The sequence below is a fragment of the Motacilla alba genome, chromosome 3 (assembly GCF_015832195.1).
Source record: "Motacilla alba alba isolate MOTALB_02 chromosome 3, Motacilla_alba_V1.0_pri, whole genome shotgun sequence".
NCBI classification, from domain to species: Eukaryota; Metazoa; Chordata; class Aves; order Passeriformes; family Motacillidae; genus Motacilla; species Motacilla alba.
The window spans coordinates 24,966,328-24,986,883 of record NC_052018.1 but is presented as its reverse complement, the minus strand read 5'-3'; the positions used below and the strand labels follow the sequence as shown (position 1 = coordinate 24,986,883).

Below are 20,556 nucleotides of genomic sequence, written 5' to 3'. Positions count from 1 at the left end.
TTTAATATTCTTATTTCTTCAGTTAAACTTAAGTTAATAACAGGCTGTGGGATTAAATCGTAACATTACATCTTTACTGGGAAAAGTAGTGTAGCAATTTATGAGTAAAAATTTACTTTGAATAAATTATCATTGCAAATTACAGTTTATGAAAGTAGTGACTATAATCATAATTACAGCATTGGCTGTGCACAATTTGAAATCTTGCTTGCTGAATAAATTTGTTTTCATTCAGATTGCATTCCCAACGTTTTTTAAAGAGTGAATCAAGCCTCACTTACAAAATTTTCTACAGAGTTTATTAAAAAGTTCACCCTTGTTTGCTAAATTTGCCTAAAACATAAACTTTCCTTGAATCAGTGAGTTGCTATTTTAGTCTGTTACGAGAGTTTCCTACTCAGGTTTAATAAACCATAGACTCATAATGAGACTCACAAGAGCTTCCATATTACGCCATCTATCCTAAAATTGTTAAAGTTAAAATTGATTGTACAAGCTATTATGAAAAAAACAGCCATTAGCCAAAATTAGGTATATTACTGTAAATTTGAGAGACGGGGGAAAGGTTTAAAGCTCTATTTGGCAAGAGAAGGGTTAAGGACTTTCTTGCTATACCCGTTTCAAATTACAATGAGAAGCCTCTTCTTTCCCAGCAGGGTTGTGCTTACATTAGTCTTTAGATCTCTCTTGAAGAGAGCTGTTATATTTGTGCCTGCTACAGTTGGAAATAACAGTTCAGAAGCTGAAAAGGGTTGAATGGATTTACAGAAGGTTATTTTTTGCAAGTAAATTCATGGCAACACATTAATTTGATTAGTACATGCTTTAGAATTACTTTACACTCAAGAGATTTGAAAGATGTTAAAGTTATCTCCAGGCTGCTGGACAAATATGTGTTACACCACCAAGGTACAGATCAAGACAAATCTGTGACTCAGGATTTTATCTTGGGAAGAGCGCAAGGTGTACGAAGAACTCAGAATAACGAGGGAAGATAACTCTGGGAACTACAATGTGTCAGAAGAACATCTCTTGCTAATACTACTCCCCACCAAAGACCTGGTTATCTAAGGTTTACATAGGAATGCCTAGGTCAGCTGACAAAATACTGGTCTTCTGCTCCATAAATGCAGAAAAAACGATAACAACATTGGAAAATTGGAAGTCTGAATTTCAGCTTTCTTAGAAATAACTGCAACCTGACACATTCCATAATATTTAAACAGGGTGGGGGGAGAGGAATCACCAAAGATGTTACGATGTTACGTTTAGAGATGACATTGACATGAAGAATAGGTAAATTTTGTTTTTCAACTACTGGGAAAGCAGACCTCATAGGAACTCAGAACAAGTAGGAGAAAAGTTGTTGTTTTTTTTTTTTTTCCTTGTTCTTTTTCTTTTCAAAGATGAACCTAACTGCGCTCAAAGCTTTCGTGGGCTTGCTCTGGAATTGCTGGGTTCTGGTGGGTCACGCACAGGGAGGTTTAGGAGACAATCATGTCCATTCAAGTTTTATTTACAGGAGGCTGCGGAACCATGAGAGAAGGGAGATTCAGAGAGAGATTCTCTCTATCCTGGGTTTACCTCACAGACCCAGACCATTTTCACCAGGAAAGCAGGCTTCTTCTGCACCCCTCTTCATGCTGGACCTGTATAATGCCATGACAAATGAAGAGGATTCTGAGGAGCTGGAGTATTCACTAAAGGGATCAATGGCAGGGGAGAGCAGAGGGATACGAAAAGGATACCCTGCCTCTCCAAATGGATATTCGCGGAGAATACAATTATCACGCATGACCCCCCTGACCACACAGAATCCTCCCTTAGCCAGCCTGCACGACACCAACTTTCTGAATGATGCTGACATGGTCATGAGCTTTGTCAATTTAGGTACGTGGAAATATTTTTTGTTTTTGCTCTCTCTGACAAACTGTTAGCCTGATCTTGTGAAGGGCAAACTTCTCAGCCGAACTGTAACCTGTTCTAAAACAGCAGGATTGAGCCCAGGCTGCTGTGCCACTGGTAAAAGAAAAATCATACGGATGGTAAAGTAGCTACATTGTAGGTGGCCATGGAAAAAGATTTTTCTCACTGTTTATATAAAGTCAGTTTCTATAACTTCCCTCTGCTGGCTTCTGTTTTCTTTCTTTCATTGATGTAATGAAAATTCTAGCCTTAGGCCAACTAACTCCTTTTTTTTAAATCTCTAAAAATCAAACACTTATGCCTATTGCTCAGTTATTTCCCTCAGTGTTTTCTTAAAGCTTACACATGAACAAACATCAGTTGTTAATATTTTAAAGGCTAGAAAGGTATGAAAAAGGAAAATTAAACCATTAAAAAAATTCTTAGGTTATTTAGTGTTTTTATTTCCTGTTGTTAAGAGTCAGAATTTTATTATCTTTTTAGTTGAATGGCTGGATTTTAAATAATCTGTTGCTGTTCCTTTGTTATTTCTATTTAATAACAACAGGCTGCGTTTTATTATACTGCTATGGTGCTCAGAATCTACAATGGTTCTTATTTTCTCTGTCATAAATAAATTAAATGACAAGTAGAGTATTAAATACCAGAAACATGCAAGCAAAGAATGCTTTTGAAAATTATATAAATTCAGATACAAAACCTGATAAAACGAAATTATATTGGCTTCTGAGTGTAATAAACATGCTTGCCAGTTGCATTGTAGGAGAAAAAAGCATTTACAGATTTCTTTACTAAAGCACAACTTAAATCTCATCTAGAAAGCTGCAAATAATTCAAGAAATCCATTTAGTATTTTTATAAGTATTTGAAATGCTGTAGGACTCATAAATTTGGCTAAAAAAGCCACTTCTTATTGGACCGGAATAGCAAGAGATTCAATTGAAAACTTGAAGTTTCACAATAAGCTGGTACAAATTCTGATGAACTCTTGTTTTCCAGGGTAATACTTTCTGTAGAAACTTTTTAACAGCAGCACATGTTCCAAAATACCTTCATTTTATAACACACATTCTGTACTTTTTATGCCTACCAGGTTTTTAGTAAATACTAATTCTCCAAATACTAAAATTCTAGGAAAGTAACACTCTAGAGTTTATTTGCCATAATAATAAAACCACTTTTCATTAGTTTTTTGGCTGACAGGGAGGTGTTCAAGTCTGAGATCTTTTTTCTTAAAAGTAACAGATGTCCACACCTCTAAATACATTTGCTTGTTGTTTTTGCTCCGGAAATAGCAGGTTAGGAAAGAAATGGAATCTGGTTTTTTTTAATATGTGTTCCTTATCATTAGGCAACAGTTATATATTGCTCATGCCTTACTTTTAAATTAACATTGCATGCCTTGATTTACCCAGAGCATCTGGAGTCAGCTGAATTTAAAATAGCAAAGTTATACAGAAAAATCAGAAATGCTCTTATCCTTAACATTAGTCAAGGCACTGATCCTGCAAAAATTTTCCTTGTGTATCCTGAGAAGTACCCTCTGTAAATATATCGGGGACCATTCCATCATCATCCCTGAGGACTATTTACATGGGACCTAGCCTTTGATTTCAGAAATGTCTTTGATTACAATAGGACTTCTTGCAGTGAATGAGCAGAAGTCTTTGATGTTTCAGAGTCAGATGTGTCCTAGGCTGATCCTACTGTGCTTTCCCAGACAAAAACCTTCACTGGAAGAACTCAGGTTTCCACTGAGTGTCTTACCTTGGGTAGGAATTTTCTAATATTTGTCTAATTTTGTTGGGATGCCAGTGCTGCCTTAAGAAAGTAATTCTGAGAAGCTAAAGCTTATCTTGTGTCTCAAAACTGTGAAAACTGGGGCTGAGATGCTGTATTTTTCTAGTGATTAATATTAATAGACACCTTTAACTTAAAATACTGTGTAAATATCAGGTTTGATTTGGCATCTGTAAAATTAAAATGTGTTTCAGCTCTAAGTTAGTTTAAATCCTAATTCACTTTAAATACCCTTCCATACAAGTTGGATATTGTGGTGTATCACACATTCCATGGTGTAAAATGCGTAAAAAATATTGATGACCAATATAGATTAGCTTCAACATTTTTATTAAACAATCCTCTGTTTCAGTATAATTAACATAAAAACAAAATAAATCATGGAAACAAGTAACCATTTTATATGATTTATGCAGTATGAGATTGTGACAGATGAGAGCAAGCTCTTTTAATGGAGAATGGGGAAAAATATGCAGTGATAAGTGAATGCTAATGTTGTACCTTAAAATCAATAAATGCTGATGCAGCACAGTAATAATTCAAATGGATTTAGAATTGAAGCCCCAGACAACTTGCATCAAATAAATCTGCTCTGAAAATAGTATTCACCATGTTCATACTTGCACACCATTAATTACATAATGTGTAATTATAAAACTCTATTAATCATCATGATATTTTAAATTGAAACTTTTGTGTATAGTTGTACCAGTTATAACAATTTAAGACGCATATATTGAAACAAGAAATATGTAGCTGAGAGGTTGGATAGAAGTTATTAAGCATAAGAATTGAAAATACTGAATAAGATTAAAAATAAAGGAAAAATTGACAAAAGCAAATAAATTAATATTAAAGATTAAAAATTTAAACTAATATGTTAACTTTGATTAAAAACCCGACCTGTCAGAGCTGCAAATACCTTATTTTCAAAAACAAATTTAGAAAATAATATCAAGGGAACTGCAATCATAATTCTCTCAAGCAACCAGGCAGAAAAATAAGAATGCATTTACTTCTCCTGAAGTTAAAATTGTAAACACCTGCTCTTTCTACTGGAATTTATATCAGAATTTCCATCTCTTTCTTTCTTGAAAGATACAACAAGACAGAGACTTTGTCTTGTCTTGTGTTTTGTATAAGACTGTGTGTGTTGGCAACCTGCCACAAATATTGATGAGTGTAACAGAGGAGTTAACTGGGTTTGGTCCAGCAGTCAAAGAATAAATCCTTCACTAAACACACTGGGGTTTTCATAGATCTGATTATATCACCTTCAAATTCAGAACTTTGTTTTCCTGACTGGGTGTTTTTTTTATCCTATTATTTTTATTTTTTTTTATTATTACAAAACCTCGACTCTTTAGCGTTCTGGCATCTTCTTTTTTGGCTGGTCTCCCAAAATGACATCTATAGGATACCCCATTCCCCAGAGACCAGGCAAGTAATACTTATGCAGTCCAACTCACTTTTTTGCTCACTCAAAATTTAGTTAGGGAAGGGCTTTTTTAAGATAAATGTTAGTGTTCCCACTCTTCATCTCTTACAAAAAGAGGGTGATTGAATAAAATAGATCTACGTGGATGAGGCTTAGAAAAACAGCAGCCCTTTTGTAAACTGTATTTAAACATGTCAAATACTGATTCTTCCATTATCATCAAAGTGGTCATTAAATCCACTTTACTTAGCTGTTCCTTCTCATGCCATTCAAATGCTCTGTATTTTCATTTTTTTACATATTTGTTAATTTTTCTCCAAACAGATTGTTTCATTTACTAAGCAAGCCTGTTTGCTTTCTTCATATTTTCCTGCTAAATGATATGAACCTTCCCTAAAATGAGAGATACATATCTGCTTTTGTGGTCTTCTGTTATGTTTTCTTTTTTAGCATATAAAATTAATTTCAAAAACTTGAATGTGAAGATCACAATAAAATTTGTGACCCCTGATCTACACGTGCTAAGAAGGATAGAATAATTACTGAAATTTTTAAAGTAACCAGTGCATCCCAGAAAGACATTTTTTCTTCTTCACAGACAATGTGAATGATTCCACAATCTTAGAATAATTTTGAAACCACGCGTGCTGTGTTCAGTTCTTAAATCAGACACTGAAATCAATGGAAATTTTGTCTGAGGCACAGAGGACTGCTCATATTTCTGCAGTTTCTCTATCCCAACTTTGAACACTGTTTTACAGATTATATGCTTCTTTAAAACATGAATCATTAAGTAAATACATAAATTCAAAAGATTTATAGGCCATTGTGTTCACTGGAGAATGCTAACATGGTATAGAACAAATTTTACAGCTACTTTGAGAAGCCTATAGTACATCAATCCACACCAAATACCTGTAAAAATATATTTTTGTTACACATGAAAAAGAAAGGATTCCTTACTGCAATTAGACCCTGAGCATATTTGGTAGCTCGTTTCTTAAATTAAACTAATTCAGTTTCTACAACCTTCCACTCACAGCTAACATATCATCAGCAAGGAATATGGAGTGCTAAGCTATAAAATGCCAGGAGCTGAGGAAGGGGTTTGAAGGATACATGCAAAAAGGCCTCAGGATCATTAACTTCTCTCCTAAAGCTCAGGAATGAGCACATTTTCTTGCTTTTCCACAGGATTTCAGATGTTGCTGTCTTAATTTTAACTGTACATTAATTTCTTTGGCTGTGGTACAGTTTTAGTGTATAAACTTAGGCTTCTAATGAAAATATTGACACAGCCTTAGCTGAAGTGATGGAAAGAGCACTATTATCTTGCCTTGAACAGAGGGATGCTATTGCAGAGATAAAACTTGTTAAATTACAAATAGACCTCTTGTCTTTCATTGTGGAATTGGAGCAATACTGAGAAAAAATGAGAAAATGTCTGGTTTTATTCTTATTCTATTTATGAAGCTTTTATTCAGTGGCAACCCCAAGTCAATAAGGTGCCGTTTTTCACTGTTTTACAGAACATTTAGAGAAAATTGGATCAAGGAGGTCTCACTTAATTTTCATCTGAAGTAGACACCACTTGACATCTTGAAATTCTAAGATTTTTTTCCCCTCAAAGTTTTATCACCCAGTGAGTGAACTGAATGAATTTCATGTGACCTGGTACAGTCAGGCATTAGAAATAACTTTAAATTATGAAATAATTTTCTATAATCAAATAAGACAACTCTTTGCAAAATACTTTTTTTGTTTCTAGAATGAAAGGTCTTTACTCACAGGATGACATGAGCTAAAAATCCTCAACCCATACTTACAATTCATTAGAGTTTTAACCAATTTTTGTGTAATGGCAGAGCAGGTTTTTGGAGATCGCTTTTAATTTTTAGAAATAAATATTCTCCATATCCCTTTTCTGAATTACACCACATTTGTTGTTTTATATTGAAATACTTTATATTTCCTTTGAAATCTCTCAAGTTACATGAATCTTAAGAACTATATGGCTCTACCTCAAAATAGGTTTGTGTGATCCATAAATATCATCTAACAAAATAATGTTTTTATAACTGTCAATTAATTTTTTTGCCAAAGTTAACACTTTAAATCCAAGTAAATTATTGTATCTACCCAGCCAAAAAAATGTCAAGCTCTCCATTAACTGGGGTATAAAACTGTCTGACTCTCCTTGCCGACAGGTTTGAAAGAATTTGCAGATAACTGAAGACAAACTGATTTAGCAGATGGTTAGACGTGCATGGCGAAAAGCTATATATATGTATGGATATATAAAAATATATATTATTATTAATATTTTTCCCATTGGGAAGAACGGCTGACCCAGTTCCGCTTCTTCTTTAAAAAGTGTTCCTTTCCAGACTAAACACAGACTTTGGGTGGGGTTTTGGGGATTGTATGTATTGTACAGTGCACATTTTCCCAGGAAAACACAATCTGGCAGTGACTCTAGTTAACCATGAAAGAGAAAGAGGCAGGCTTGTAGAGACATCTCTGTGTGGAGAGTATTAGGGGAGGAATCCTGCCATGGATTGGATGGGGAGCCTCTTGGTTCTCTCTCTAAACTCTGGGTTGTTTTCTAAGATAACTGAACAACTTTGGCATCTATGTAATCTCCCACAATTATTGCTCCTGTTATTATTTTCTCTGACTGTTAAATTATGCAAAGAATTTTACTGTGGCTACCTGCCTGCTTACTGCCTGACTTATGGGGGTAATTATGACAGGGGCAGTTCCCTTCTCTTTTCTTTTTAGCCATGGCAGTTCCATTTAGCTTGCTTTCATAGGCCCACAAACTAATAGAATTTGGAAAAAAATGATTGATTGCAGTCTGATCATTCTAGGTGTCGTCTGGTGTTTCCACATAGCTGAGAATGAACAGTTTATGAAGTGCCAATTGCAGCCTCCAGCTAAAGAAAGGCTCCCCAGGGCTTCAGGAGAGCTCTGGCTGCTACCAGACTTTATAATTATTTCCCACACTTTTCCCTATCCTCTCCTCCTTGTCCTTTCCCTTGTCTCTAACCCCTGCTGCCTAGGCAGGGTCACTGAACTTTAGTTTTATGTCAGTGGCATTTGGCTGTAGAAAGGATTAAAGGCTGAGAAGTGGTGAGTCCAGGCGACAGTGCAGGAGATGGAGAGGGAAGGAATGAGAACAGGCATGACAGAAAAGCAGCAAAGCACAGGCTGGGCTTTAGGAGGACATCCCTCTTCCCAGTAGGCAGCAGCCAACGTGCAGGGCTGGATACAGACCTGCTGGGCATGGGAAAGGTTCTCAACAGAGAAACAGCCTCTGCAGAAATTGCTGGAAGATTTAGTCCCGCTTTCTGTGCCTCATGTGGAGCATGATGTTGCAGCACTGAGAGCATTTCCCATGCCAGTAGGAGAGTCATGTAGGGAGAAGGTGAATGTCGATGGAGAAAGAGCAAAGAGCATGATAAAGAGAGATAATGTACGAATGAAAGGCAAAATTAGCGCAGGTGTGGGTTTCTTCTCTGGGTAAGCCTTGAAGGCAAAGGGAGCACTTTTCTCCTGAATCCCTTGTGGCAGAGCAGCTACCTCAGCCTCCCCAGGCACTTGGCTTCCAAGGCAAAACTCTTCATCCTTGCAAAACAAAATGCAGCTCCCCCCACCCTTCGGTATGTGTGTGCCAGGAGTACACAGACGGGCTACTAACGTTTGCAGCCGTAAATAACTTAGAAGCCGCTTTTAAAAACCGCAGGTTAAAGGATGAGGGCTGCCATGACGCACACAGAGGTTGAGATCAGAGGAGCAGCTAAGAGGGGTCAGGAGAAACAATGAATCCCCTTGTTCTGAGTCATATTTATGAGTGCTCCATTGCACCTAAAGTTCATATTTATTGGCTAGGCCATGGGGTTTCCCTATTTGCTCATCTCCTAAAAAAACACCCCTGATTAAAATTTCCTATAAAACACAGAAATGCTACAGCGGGCAGAACTTGTCAACCCTGACAACTACATTATTTAAGTTTGTGGGCGGGGTACAACAAGCAAGAGCTGTTTTGTGTTTTGTACTGAATTATGAATATTTTTCTATATAAAACATGACTGTAATAAAAGCAGAAAAGGAAAGATTTTGTAGCTCAACTTTCCACTCGGAAATTTCCCAGTTATTGAGAGGTGCTCCAAGAGGTGAATTTTGGTGTTTAATTCCCAGCTCTTTTTGAGCAATTATTTTGGTGCAATAGATCAGAACCTGGCTTTATTAACCACTACTTTACCACTTAATACACATATAGTATATGAAGCACATGTGGTAGCTCACCAAAATTTGGTTCTACTTTTTTCCCACTGTAATTCAAGGCAAACTGAGGCATTATTATAAAATTATTAATGAGTCAGAGCCTAGAAAACTATCCAGGACAGCTAGTGCTGGTTCATGATATGTATCTGTAGCCAATAACCAGTGACTTTGCAGAAGCAAAATTCGACGTAATTCTCTTATTCAAGGAGAGTCAGGATGAGGAAGAAATTTGTACAACTGAAATTTCTGTAAGGTTTATTTTTGTCTGACTTAACAATATTACTTATTCAGACTTCATGAGAACCTTAAGGTCTTTTCCAACTTTGATGATTCTGTAATTATATCCCTTTGTTGACTGGGTCAATTAAATGAAATTGTTGTTGTTTTCATTTGCAGGTATTTGACTGTAGTCAAATTAATGAAGTTAAATTCATATGATCTGGTAAAACTACCAAAACCTACCCCTATTCCAGAGTAATTATTGTAAATTAAGAGCAATTTATCTAGCCATACCCATTTAAAACAAAAATGTAGGGGAAATACACATGCCTCTATGAGTTACTGCAAAATAAATTAAAAAATTCATTTTATTGGACTTTTTCAATTATGAATGGCATCGTTTTTGGATGTAGAGGTGTTAAATTCTGTTCTGACACAGAATAAAATTCTGGAAAAAAAACCCTATATCTGTTTTGTTCTAGGCCTTAGAAAAAGAAAGAGCAGGGACACTGAATGAGCAGGGACTCTGATTTTGGAGCAGTGGGCAGATGGTATCTGATGGTATCTGGTGCCTAGAGCCATGGGATTCTGGTGGCACAGTTTTCAAAAACACAAGCTGAGAAATCGAAAGAGTGGGAGAACAGTAGTGTGGATGATACTGCTGTGGGAGCAAGTCCAAACCCAGTGTACAATTCCATAACAGCTGTAGTCTTCGGGGTCACTTAGGATGGTGGAGATCCAGCAGGAACCTCTAGCAAGGTTAGCTCAGCTGGAATATTTGTGAAAAACTACAAGTCATAACACGCCAGTGATCCCAAAGGTTAATCTGCTGCTCCTGACCAGGTTACCTTGCTGCCTCATACATGAGAATCAAATGTATGCAAAGGTTTTGCAGTGAGTCAGTCCCACCCCCAGCTGAGTCAGAGAGTGAAATATCAGAGCAACCTAATAGGAAAATCCTGAAGAGCCTCAGATAGAGAATGAAGACAGTGTGCCTCTGTTTTCCAGTCCATAAAATGAGGATGGGCAAACACTTCTGTGTTCATTTTCTCCTCTGTGCATTGTCATTCTTTGATGTTGCAGAGGTCTGTTAGAGCTTTCTTCTTGTGTTTTACTCTGGCTGTGTGCTCTGTAAAATACTTTGCTCCTAAAAGCCTCACAACACCTTGCATTTCATCATGGTGATCTTAGATGTTATTTTAGAAAGGGCTAAAAAGGTTCTTCTATAAAGGCAACAAGTTTGCTATTCTTAAAACACGGTTTACAAAATAATGAAAATGAGAAAGAGGCACTGGAATTTAAGCACCAAAACTGAGATTTGTGTTCTGGTGTAATGAAGAGAGGAAGTGTGGCTAGCTTAGCTCTTGTTCTCAGAATATAGGTTTCTGTCTCTCCGAGTCATGTGCGCATGCATATCAGTCTGTGTGCATGGCTTTGTGTATGTAATATAGAAAGCATGTAAATCTCTTCAGTTTTAGTCACTTGAATTTTTTCCCCCTTAAATCATAATATTCTTTCCCATCAATACTATGTGGCTTTAACAGCCCTGACCTTTCAAGCTGCCTGTTTGGACCAGTGTTTATCAGATGACCATTTGACCTCCTTGTTAATTGTACTTAATTACATCCTGTTGTAACATTTTGAAATAAGGAGGCGAGTTTATGGATCTGCTCCAAAGACCTGAAGACTAAAACGGCAGCAGAATTCAGTGGTATGAGGTGCTGAGTAGTCTTGTAGTGAGGCTGATGAGAGCTGTGGTTTGTCCAGTCAATGGCCAAATTAGATCCTTACACCAGTCCTTTTCCATTTAGGATCATTGGTACTTCTGTGAATAAAATCACAATTTTTTTTTTTTTGTTTGGAGAAGGGCTTCTCCTCTGACTGACAGCTTGGATGTTTCTCCAAAGAGATCAAGAAAGGACTGAGATATCAACTGTACTGCAAGGGCAGAAATTCATATCTGATGAGATAAAAGACAGTATCCTCTGTTTCCATGATATTTCTGTAGTTTTCAAAAATTTCAGTTTCTTGTGCTTCCATAAAATTGCCAGTTCTCTTGAGTTTTTTGAGGCTTACATAATATTTGTTATGAGATTTTCTGTGCATTGATGATTTATGAGCACATCTAAGGTTTCATCAAAGATCAGCAATTATCCCCTGCAGCTGCAGAAAAACAAAAATGAAAACAAATCAACATCCAGAAAGAGCTGCAGTTCTTGAAAATGGTCAGTCTAAAGGCTCAGAAAGTAACTTCAAGCACTTTTTATTTTGCAATGCTTTTCATATAGTTGATGACTTTTGAAACACATGACATTGACCATTTCACGTCTCTTCTTACTAGTGATAAAATACATATATATATGTGTGTGTGTGTGTGTGTGTGTGTGTGTGTGTGTGTGTCTTTTTCTGTTGCTGTTCCTTAGCTTACTTTCCACCAATTTGTAGTAAACTCAATTTCCTGAAATACATTAAGTAAAAAGGGAATAGAAGCTATAAAATTACCATTACAAGATGAAAATCTAGTCCCAAAATTTTAAGGCAAGGCAAAAGAATACACCTCCAAGTTTGTTTTATTATAACTATGATCAATAGGCTTCTTGCAGAATGAAGTGCTATAAAAAACTAATTGTTTGTAGTGGTTAATTGCATATCATTATGGCATTATTTCAATGATTTATCATACAGTATGAGTCAAATTCTAGATAAAAAAGATAAGTTACTTAGAGCTGTGCTGTGAGCTCTTTGGCTGATGCAGGACTGCCCATGGTTGTCACTGTGAACTGAACACTATTGTGAAAGCTAAAACTGTACTGTCTTTCATGTAGCAAAGGTTAAACCTATAGTTTAACACAATTAGTTTTACACAGTTAAATATTTTTTGTGTATTGATTTAAATTACAAGCTTATGTGATTAAAAATAAAAGACAGAATTTGCTGGATGTCATAGTAAGGTATTCAAAAGATCACAATGTTTAAATTCTCTTGGGTGTTAAGCAGTAAAAAATATACCTGAAAACATACAGTTAAATATGATGACATTCCGGGAGTTCTGATATATTTTTCAGAGTTTTGAGAGCTAGCATAATGTGACACTACACAGTATTGTATATCACAGTAATTTAAAATTACTTAGGAATATTATTTAGGAATAAAGTTTCATCTTTTCTTTAATTCTTTGGTTATCTCCTATATCATATCCTATAGATATCAACTATGGTTCTTCAAAAGGTAATTCTTTTTCATCACTTCTTAAAGTATTGAATTAATAATCATGTTTAATGAGGCTGTATATAATAATGAGATTACATTTACAAGGCAAACATTTTTAGATATATAAAATTTTTAATTTAAATAAGTATATCTTAAATATATATTCTAATTTTATAAAATATATGTACATATATATTTTTCTATAGAAATATAGATATGTGTTAATGCAAAATCCAGAGGCAATTGGTGCTCTGGAGTGAATTATAAGACACAGATCACAGAATATTCAGAGGTGAAAGGGACTCACAAGAATGAAGTGCCTCTTAAGTGATTAATGGCCTATATGGGGATTGAACCCCAGCCTTAGTCATATTAGCACCATGCTCTGGCCAACAGAGCTAATCTTGAAGTCGATTAGTTCAAGTTCATGCTGCAATTCATTGGCTCAGAATGAAGAGAGTAATGTCATTAGGATTGACAGCATATTGCCAATATTTTGATTGCCCAGCAGTTGTGTTCTGCTTCTTCCATATTTTTATGTATTCCTTATAAATGTGAAATACAAACGCTGTCCTTATTAGGATGTGTGTGTGCATGGGAGACCTTGTCTAAAAGGTGTCCATCACTCAACTGGAACCAGTACACAGTAACACGCATGAACTGAAATCTTGGCTCCATGGGCACAGCTGCCAAACAAGTTCATGCTGTGTTTACATTACCATCTGTTGCTGTACAGTAGTGAAGCTTCTTTTATTAACATATCACTGTATCATTAACATTACATCATTATATCAGTGAGATTTACCACAACCTCCATTAAATCATGAGCTTCTCCTTGTCTGCAGGTAGGGAGCATGTTTTAATCAAAATGGGAATGAAAGCATGTATCCAAAAGATGAGACTGTGATGCTTCCAGATTGACAAATGGGTTTTTTTACTTTTTAAGCCTATCCCTAGAGATTAGAGCAGTTGTCACTTCCAAACCTAGTGGAAACAAAGGTTTAGCACAAGCGTGGGCAAAGGCTGACCAGCTGCTGCAAAATGCATGTGAAATATTCTTAGTGGTGTTGTACCAAAAAGATTGCAGGTCAGGTTCCCATCCCTGCTCATTCGTACCTTCTGCTCAGAAAGACACATGAGTTTTGTCTGGGGCACATCAGCTCAGCAGAGCACGAGCTCCAGGAGACCATCTTTGCTGTTCCAGAGAAGTGTTATACCTACGGCGTGATTGAAGATGCCTCTACAATCAGCTTAGTTATTGAGTTTGTAAGTAACTGTGTGAGGAGTATGAGAAATGCAGTCCCAGGGGGAATAACACTGAAATGTGGAAATATTACAAGCATGTCCACAGTCCTGAGCAACCAGCTCTAGGTGGCTGTGCCTGAGCCAGGAGCGGATGACCTCCTCAAGTCCCCTCCAACTGTAGCCTCTCCGCAACTCTGTGACAGAGTAGCTACAAAGGAAGGGGACCTTACTCTTGTCTTATACAATGACAACAATCATTGGGTCTTTTCTGGAGAGGAGTGATGGTCTTGCATCTGACAATTGTTGCACGAACAGTACTGTTTGCTCAAAATGACATACCTTCTACTTTGGAAATTATTTTCTTGCTTATGTCATTTTGAGTCTCCTGCGTCTCTCTCCCCAAGTCTATCCAAAAGAACCTATTATGAGGGATCACAACCTACTGTCGTGTTACCTGGAGTTAATCTGAGCTCTTCACATTGTTTGTGGAGATTATTTTTCCTTTCCTTTGGCAGTGCGGGTGTAATGCTGGAAGTATTTTATTAATCCAGAGGTATTTTATTCACTAACCGTCAGTGAGTTTCTGCCCAGAAAGAGGGTCAAAATTATAATTAACTTTGGTAAATTTTAAACTTCTTCCAGAAAAAAAAAAAAACACAATTTTTTTTTCCTTCTTTTTAAGGGGACTTATTCCATATGGGGGCGAAATTGTCTCTGTGAGAATAAATCATGGTCAGATTAGACTGACAGAGCTACAGAGGAGAGGATATGGATATATTTTGTATCCATATGAACAAGCTGTTAAAACCACTGTCAGATCCCAAACTGGCTGTTAAAACCTGCCATCTGAAAGTGCCATTTCTCACCACCCCAGGCCAGTCTCCTGTCTTCCTCCTCATCTTCTCCTGTGTTCTTCCAGTGTAATGTCTGTGAGGGCCTGCCCCTGCTGTGCTTCTGGCCCCCCGGCTCTGTTTCTCAGCACCACTGCTTAGGCTCTGCTAGGTGGGTCCTTGGTGTTGGACAACAGCAAGAGTGCGCAGGACAAACCTGCAAAACAAGGGCCAGCAGATTATAGAAGATGAAGCTTAGTGTCCTTACATTTTTGATTTTAAGATGATGACTCAGTATAGTGATTAGCCCAGTATACATTTGTGCAACTGAAGTATAAATCAGTGGAGTTCTGATTTTATTTGATCCAAGCTGACATAATAACTAAGTGCATGGCCTGTCAGCAGCTATTTTTTGCAACTGTATTTAATATCCTGTCTATAATATAGTCTAGCAATTTTTAAAAATTTCTTATATATAAAGAAGCCTTCTTCTACTCTCTAAATGAGATGTTCTTGAGGGCTTCCTTCCTTATCCTTATTACAGCTGGACTGTTTTTATGGAATGCTTGATCAGTGTTAATGGGTATGGGTAATATTGAAATACTAAGATATGAGCACAGAGTAAGCAGAAAATATTGCCTTTCCAGTCATATCCAGTTTAATGTTCAGACACAACTTCCTTGGAAGCCTTTCCAACAAATTCCACAGCAGAAAAGAGATGGAGTTTATCAGACAGCATGGGTGAATGGTAAATGTTAGAGTTACTTGCCATCTCTGGCTGGAAGTGAGCAGAGGGTTAACATGAACAGAAACTAAGGAGATGTGAGAAGATAGAGTACACTTTAATGTTTAGCTTTTCCTCCCCTGCCAGTTGCCCTATGATGATATATGCCCTTTCACCCTCCTCAGAAGTTATGTTCCATCTGTATACTTTTACAGTGTCAAAACAGTTATAACTTACACCTATTTTCTGACCATTGGATCCCAGAGGTATAACTTTTGTTTCTATTCAGTTGCAGCTGAACCCAAGAGGGATCTTTTTTTTTCTGTCATTTGTTAACCTTGAGGTTGTGTTGATCTGACATCCTGACTTTCACACACAGTCAGAAACCTGGCAATAATTGTTAGTTTTCTTTGTGATGATCTGTGATTATAGAAAAACAAAATTAAATGTGAGAAAAAATGGATGTCTATTGACAGATGGTATCAAAATTTACTGGCTTTGCCAAAGGTGAGGCAAAATAGACATCATTGAAAACAGCAGGCAAAATTAGCAACCTGAAGATGTGGTGGTGTAAGGATTAACTAATTTATCTATGCATTAGCTCAGAACTACGTAATAGAGGGATCTTTGTGGAGTTCTTTTTTTCCAAGTAAAGATTTATTTATCGCTGATGAAACTGAACACAATCAGAAATCTAGTAGAGTTAGATTAACATTTGTATTTGTGATTGGAGTGCCTTTGTAATATGGTGTGTCTTAAAACAACAAAGAAAGCACAGGGTCCTTACTTATGAAAGAATTAATTTCACACATATGTGCAGTTGTATCTTTTGTTGTGCTTCATGCTACAGCTGAGCAACTGGAGTGGAAGATTTGCATTTGTCAGGTTGAAAGATACAGTGCATTATACTGTCAAAACCATCAGTAAAAGGAGATTCTGAGGAATCACGTTGCCAACTATCTTCTATGTTAGGATTGTGATAGTACCCAAACTCAGACTCTCAAAGTTCTGTTCACTTGTAAAACTCAGTCTCTTTTTCTGGTTACTTCTCCTCTTGTTTTGGCCGGGTTCAAGGCAGCATAAGAAAAGCAGGGTGTTGCTTTCCCACTTATTTTGTATCAACAACTGAAAGCCTTCCAGCGTTTAATTATCATTGGACCAGCTGCAGTGCAGCACTTGTTTTGACTTGTTGAGCAAGTGCATTTGACTTGGAAGAAGAGTAAATTGAATGAATAACACATGTTTAGCAATGAAATTTTCAACAAAACATTGGCTATTGAATGAAGACCAGCAATTTCATTAAAACTTCTGCTTCACTCCATAATTTAATGTAAAGTAACCAGAAGGTATCATGGGAAATCTCACAGTGTCCAGATCACCTGCGAGATTCTGTGTGAGAAAGCCAAGCCCAGTTCTGCCTCTTTGATGGAGGCATTTCTTTAGGTATCTGCTTAGAAAAGTTGCTGGCAGGCGCTGTTACATGGTTTCTTTCGTTCTCATGGTGAATGCTGGAAGCTTTTAACTATTAACTGAGTTCTAATTCTGAAAATAATTCATGAAAAAAAAAAAAAGGAACTTATCCTTTTACATATTCACTTATATTCTAGCATGGGTGTATAACTTTCATTATTTACCTGGGTAGTGTCTATCACTTACTAAAGTGAAAACATTGCCTACACATTTTGAGAGGATTAGAAAGTAGAAATCACATAATTTGAAAGTCCACCTTAATAATATTTTAGTCTTTACACTATTAGGAGTTTCTGAAATGTGTGTTTTGTTAAGTGGCAAGGATCTATGAGACCTTATTGACTACAATAACAAAATGAAGAAATGAACATTTTAATAATAGAACAGCGCTCTCAAAAGATGTAATACTAACTGCTTGATTAAAATACATTAATACAGTGTAACTTATTTTTTTATAAAGTATGGGATTTTGAAATGTGTTTCTTTGAGGGTTAAAGAAAGAAAACCAATAAGTGAAATATTTGCTTTGAAAAAAGACAGGTAATCGGGTTTTGTTGGTTTGATTTTTTTTATTATGCTTTCTGTTTTCCTTCTTGCTTTATATTGCCATTGTTGAAGGTTTTTGCATTGACTTTATTTTGATTTGAATTACTATGCAATTTATACAATTCAGTAAGTCTGTTTAATTATAGAAGAGATGTTAAACCACTAAAAATTTGTGTTCAATAAGTATTTTATTTATTAAATCTGTCACTAATTGCACAGTATTTCATCAAACAATTTTCAAACTGCCTCTAATTTTGGTAAACAAAAGAGGAAAATATTGCTCATTGATGTCAGTAGCTGACCTGAAAATAAAGGATTTTGTGAAATAACTCTACATTTACAGCAGTGTATCTAGCTTCTGCACATGACCGATCAAACTTGATTCTTTGTGTTTTGAAAAGAAAGTTTCATGTGAAAGTAATTTACATTATTATTTCAAAACCACATCTGTAAATATACAATTACTTTAAATACAACCAATATAATAATAATAAATGCAGAGAAACTCAAATAAAAAGTACTGCAATAAATCAGTTTTTAAGAAACAGAACTGTTGCAATGAAAAAAAAATTCTCCAGACTTGCCCTTTCTAATTAAGCAAAATCCCCACTGATAAAGGAAACAGCTTTGCTCCAGTTGGAAGGGGATCTGAATGTAGATTAAGTTTCTGACAATGACTTTCGTGTCTAAGACAGAATATGTATGGAATGTAATTTTGGGGACTCCTATTTTCAACCTCTGCCTACTTTTTTTTTTATATAGAATAATTTATATTGAGAAAGGTCTTTAAGACCATTGACTCCAAGTATTAAACATTCACTGACAAGTCGACCACTTTGAGGGCTTCATTCTGCTCCCTGTACCTGTCTTCAACCTCAGGGAGATGGCACCCAGAGAACAACTGGCCCAGCTCTATTAAAGGGTGAGACAAAGAAGACATTAAGTACTCCAGCTCATCCTTTTTCCTCATCCTTTTTCACTGTGTTTTTCCCCACATCCAATAGAATGGAGATTCTCCTTTGCACTCCATTTGTTGCTGATGTATTTGCAATAACCTTTTCATTGTGTTTTAAGGCAGTGCCCAGATTACATTATAGTTGGGCTTTGGCCCTTCTCATTTTCTCTCTGCATAACCTCATGCATCCTTGTAGTCCTTCTGTTTTCCTGCCCCTTCTTCCAAAGCACATAAACTCCCCTTTCTTTTCCTGATTTCCAGCCAAAGCTCTTTGTTCAGGCAGGCTGCTCCTCTTCCCCATCGGCTGGTTTTTTGGCACAGATGACAGCCTGCTCCTAGGCTTTCAGATCTCTCTCGTGAAGGATGTCCATCCTTCCTGGACTCCTTCATGCTTCAGGTCTGCCTCCCAAGGGACTCTGCCAACTAAACAGGCAAAAGTCTGTCCTCAGGAAGTCCAGAGGAGCAGTTCTGCTGACCCACTACCTTACTTCTTCAAGAATTAAAAACTCCATTAAAATTTCATAATTCTGTGTTTGCTGTGCCCAAGAGGCCTCCAACTATCACATCACCCACCAGTGATTCTCTGCTCATTAGCAGCATGTTCATCTTCCCTAGCTGAATCCCTCACCAGCTATGTGAGGGAGTTCTCTTCCACACATTCTAGGAACTTCCTAGACTGTTTTCTCTCTGCTGTGCTGTATTTCCAGCAGACATCTGGTAAGTCGAAATTCCCCATGAGAACAAGGGCTGGTGACTGGGAGACTTCTCCCAGCTGCTTGTAGAACATTTCCCTATCCATCCTGGCTGGATGGTCTGTAACAGACTCCTACCAGGATATCTGCCTTTTGCCTTCCCTCTGATTCTTCCCTATAAGCACTCAACCCAGCTGTCACCATAATTAAGTTCTAGGCAATCAAAACGTCCCCTAATATAGAGGGCTACCTCACTGCTGCTCCTTCCTTGCCTATCCCTTCTCAGGAGTTTATAGCCACCTTTAGCAGTACTTTAGTTGTCCAAGACATCCCATCATGTTTCTGAGGTGACAACTACTTCAGCCTAAATGGAAGACAGGCAGTGGGCAAGTTTTGTAGATAAAACACTCAGCTGAAGGATTATGGTAATGTAAATGGTAAATAATAAAAAGAAGTCAGGTGTGGGAACAAAAGCCCATTTCATTATCATTTTGGACCTCAACCCCTGCATTTCTTCTGTGGAATGGCTCAGGATGTCCCATTGCTGGGTTACTGGCATCCTGGCAGTTAGGATACAGTCACTGAAATCAGCTGATAAGGATTGAACTGTCCTTTGAGCAAGGACTATCCACTGGAGCTGCAGTGGACCAAGGGGGGAAATGTAAATAAACTCTTTCATTGTTTTTACTGGCTGGTACAAGACAGTTGACCCTTAACAGAATTGTCTCTCCACTGACCATATCAGGCAGCTATCTCTGATGTCTAAAGCAATGCTTTAAGGACAGGTGACTGTTTTTTCCAGTTTTACCATCTAACTCAAAATAGATTCTCTGAGTTTAGATCAGGAAACTTACTGTTATAAAAAACAGATAAACCTAGTAAAACAGTAGTGCTTAGAGAAGTAGAATCATGATCTGTTTTTTGTTTTTTTTTTAAACACTACTTTGGGAAGTTATTTTTCTTCATTCTTGGACTTTAAAAGTTCACCTGATTTAAAACCTTTTCTAGAAGACTGTAATCCTTATTCAAAGGCCAAAGAACAGGATAAAATGGCTGCCCTTACTTCAATATTAACTAGATTTTATATTTTTAAGACTTCCAGGGTAAAAAAATGAAAGGTATGCTTTCCCATATAAAGTGGTTTCTAAAGCTGATATTCATTTTCTACAAGCCAAAAAAGTTACAAATCTTAAAAATATAAAAATAAATATTTT

The 20,556-nt window shown here is 36.8% G+C and overlaps 1 protein-coding gene across 4 annotated transcripts in view; it reads left to right on the top strand.

The window, feature by feature from the left end:
• Positions 1 to 602: 602 nt before the first annotated feature.
• BMP5 (bone morphogenetic protein 5) overlaps positions 603 to 20,556 on the top strand; it is a 57,398-nt gene continuing 37,444 nt past the window's right edge. Inside the window, exons 1-2 of one of the 4 annotated variants that reach the window (XM_038133688.1) lie at positions 603 to 1,092; positions 1,523 to 1,890. In XM_038133688.1, the coding sequence (XP_037989616.1) occupies positions 1,085 to 1,092; positions 1,523 to 1,890 (376 nt within the window). In that variant the 5' untranslated portion in view covers positions 603 to 1,084. Of the gene's footprint in view, positions 1,891 to 20,556 lie in introns of all 4 variants that reach the window. The other 3 variants (XM_038133687.1, XM_038133689.1, XM_038133686.1) reach the window with 3 other exon arrangements.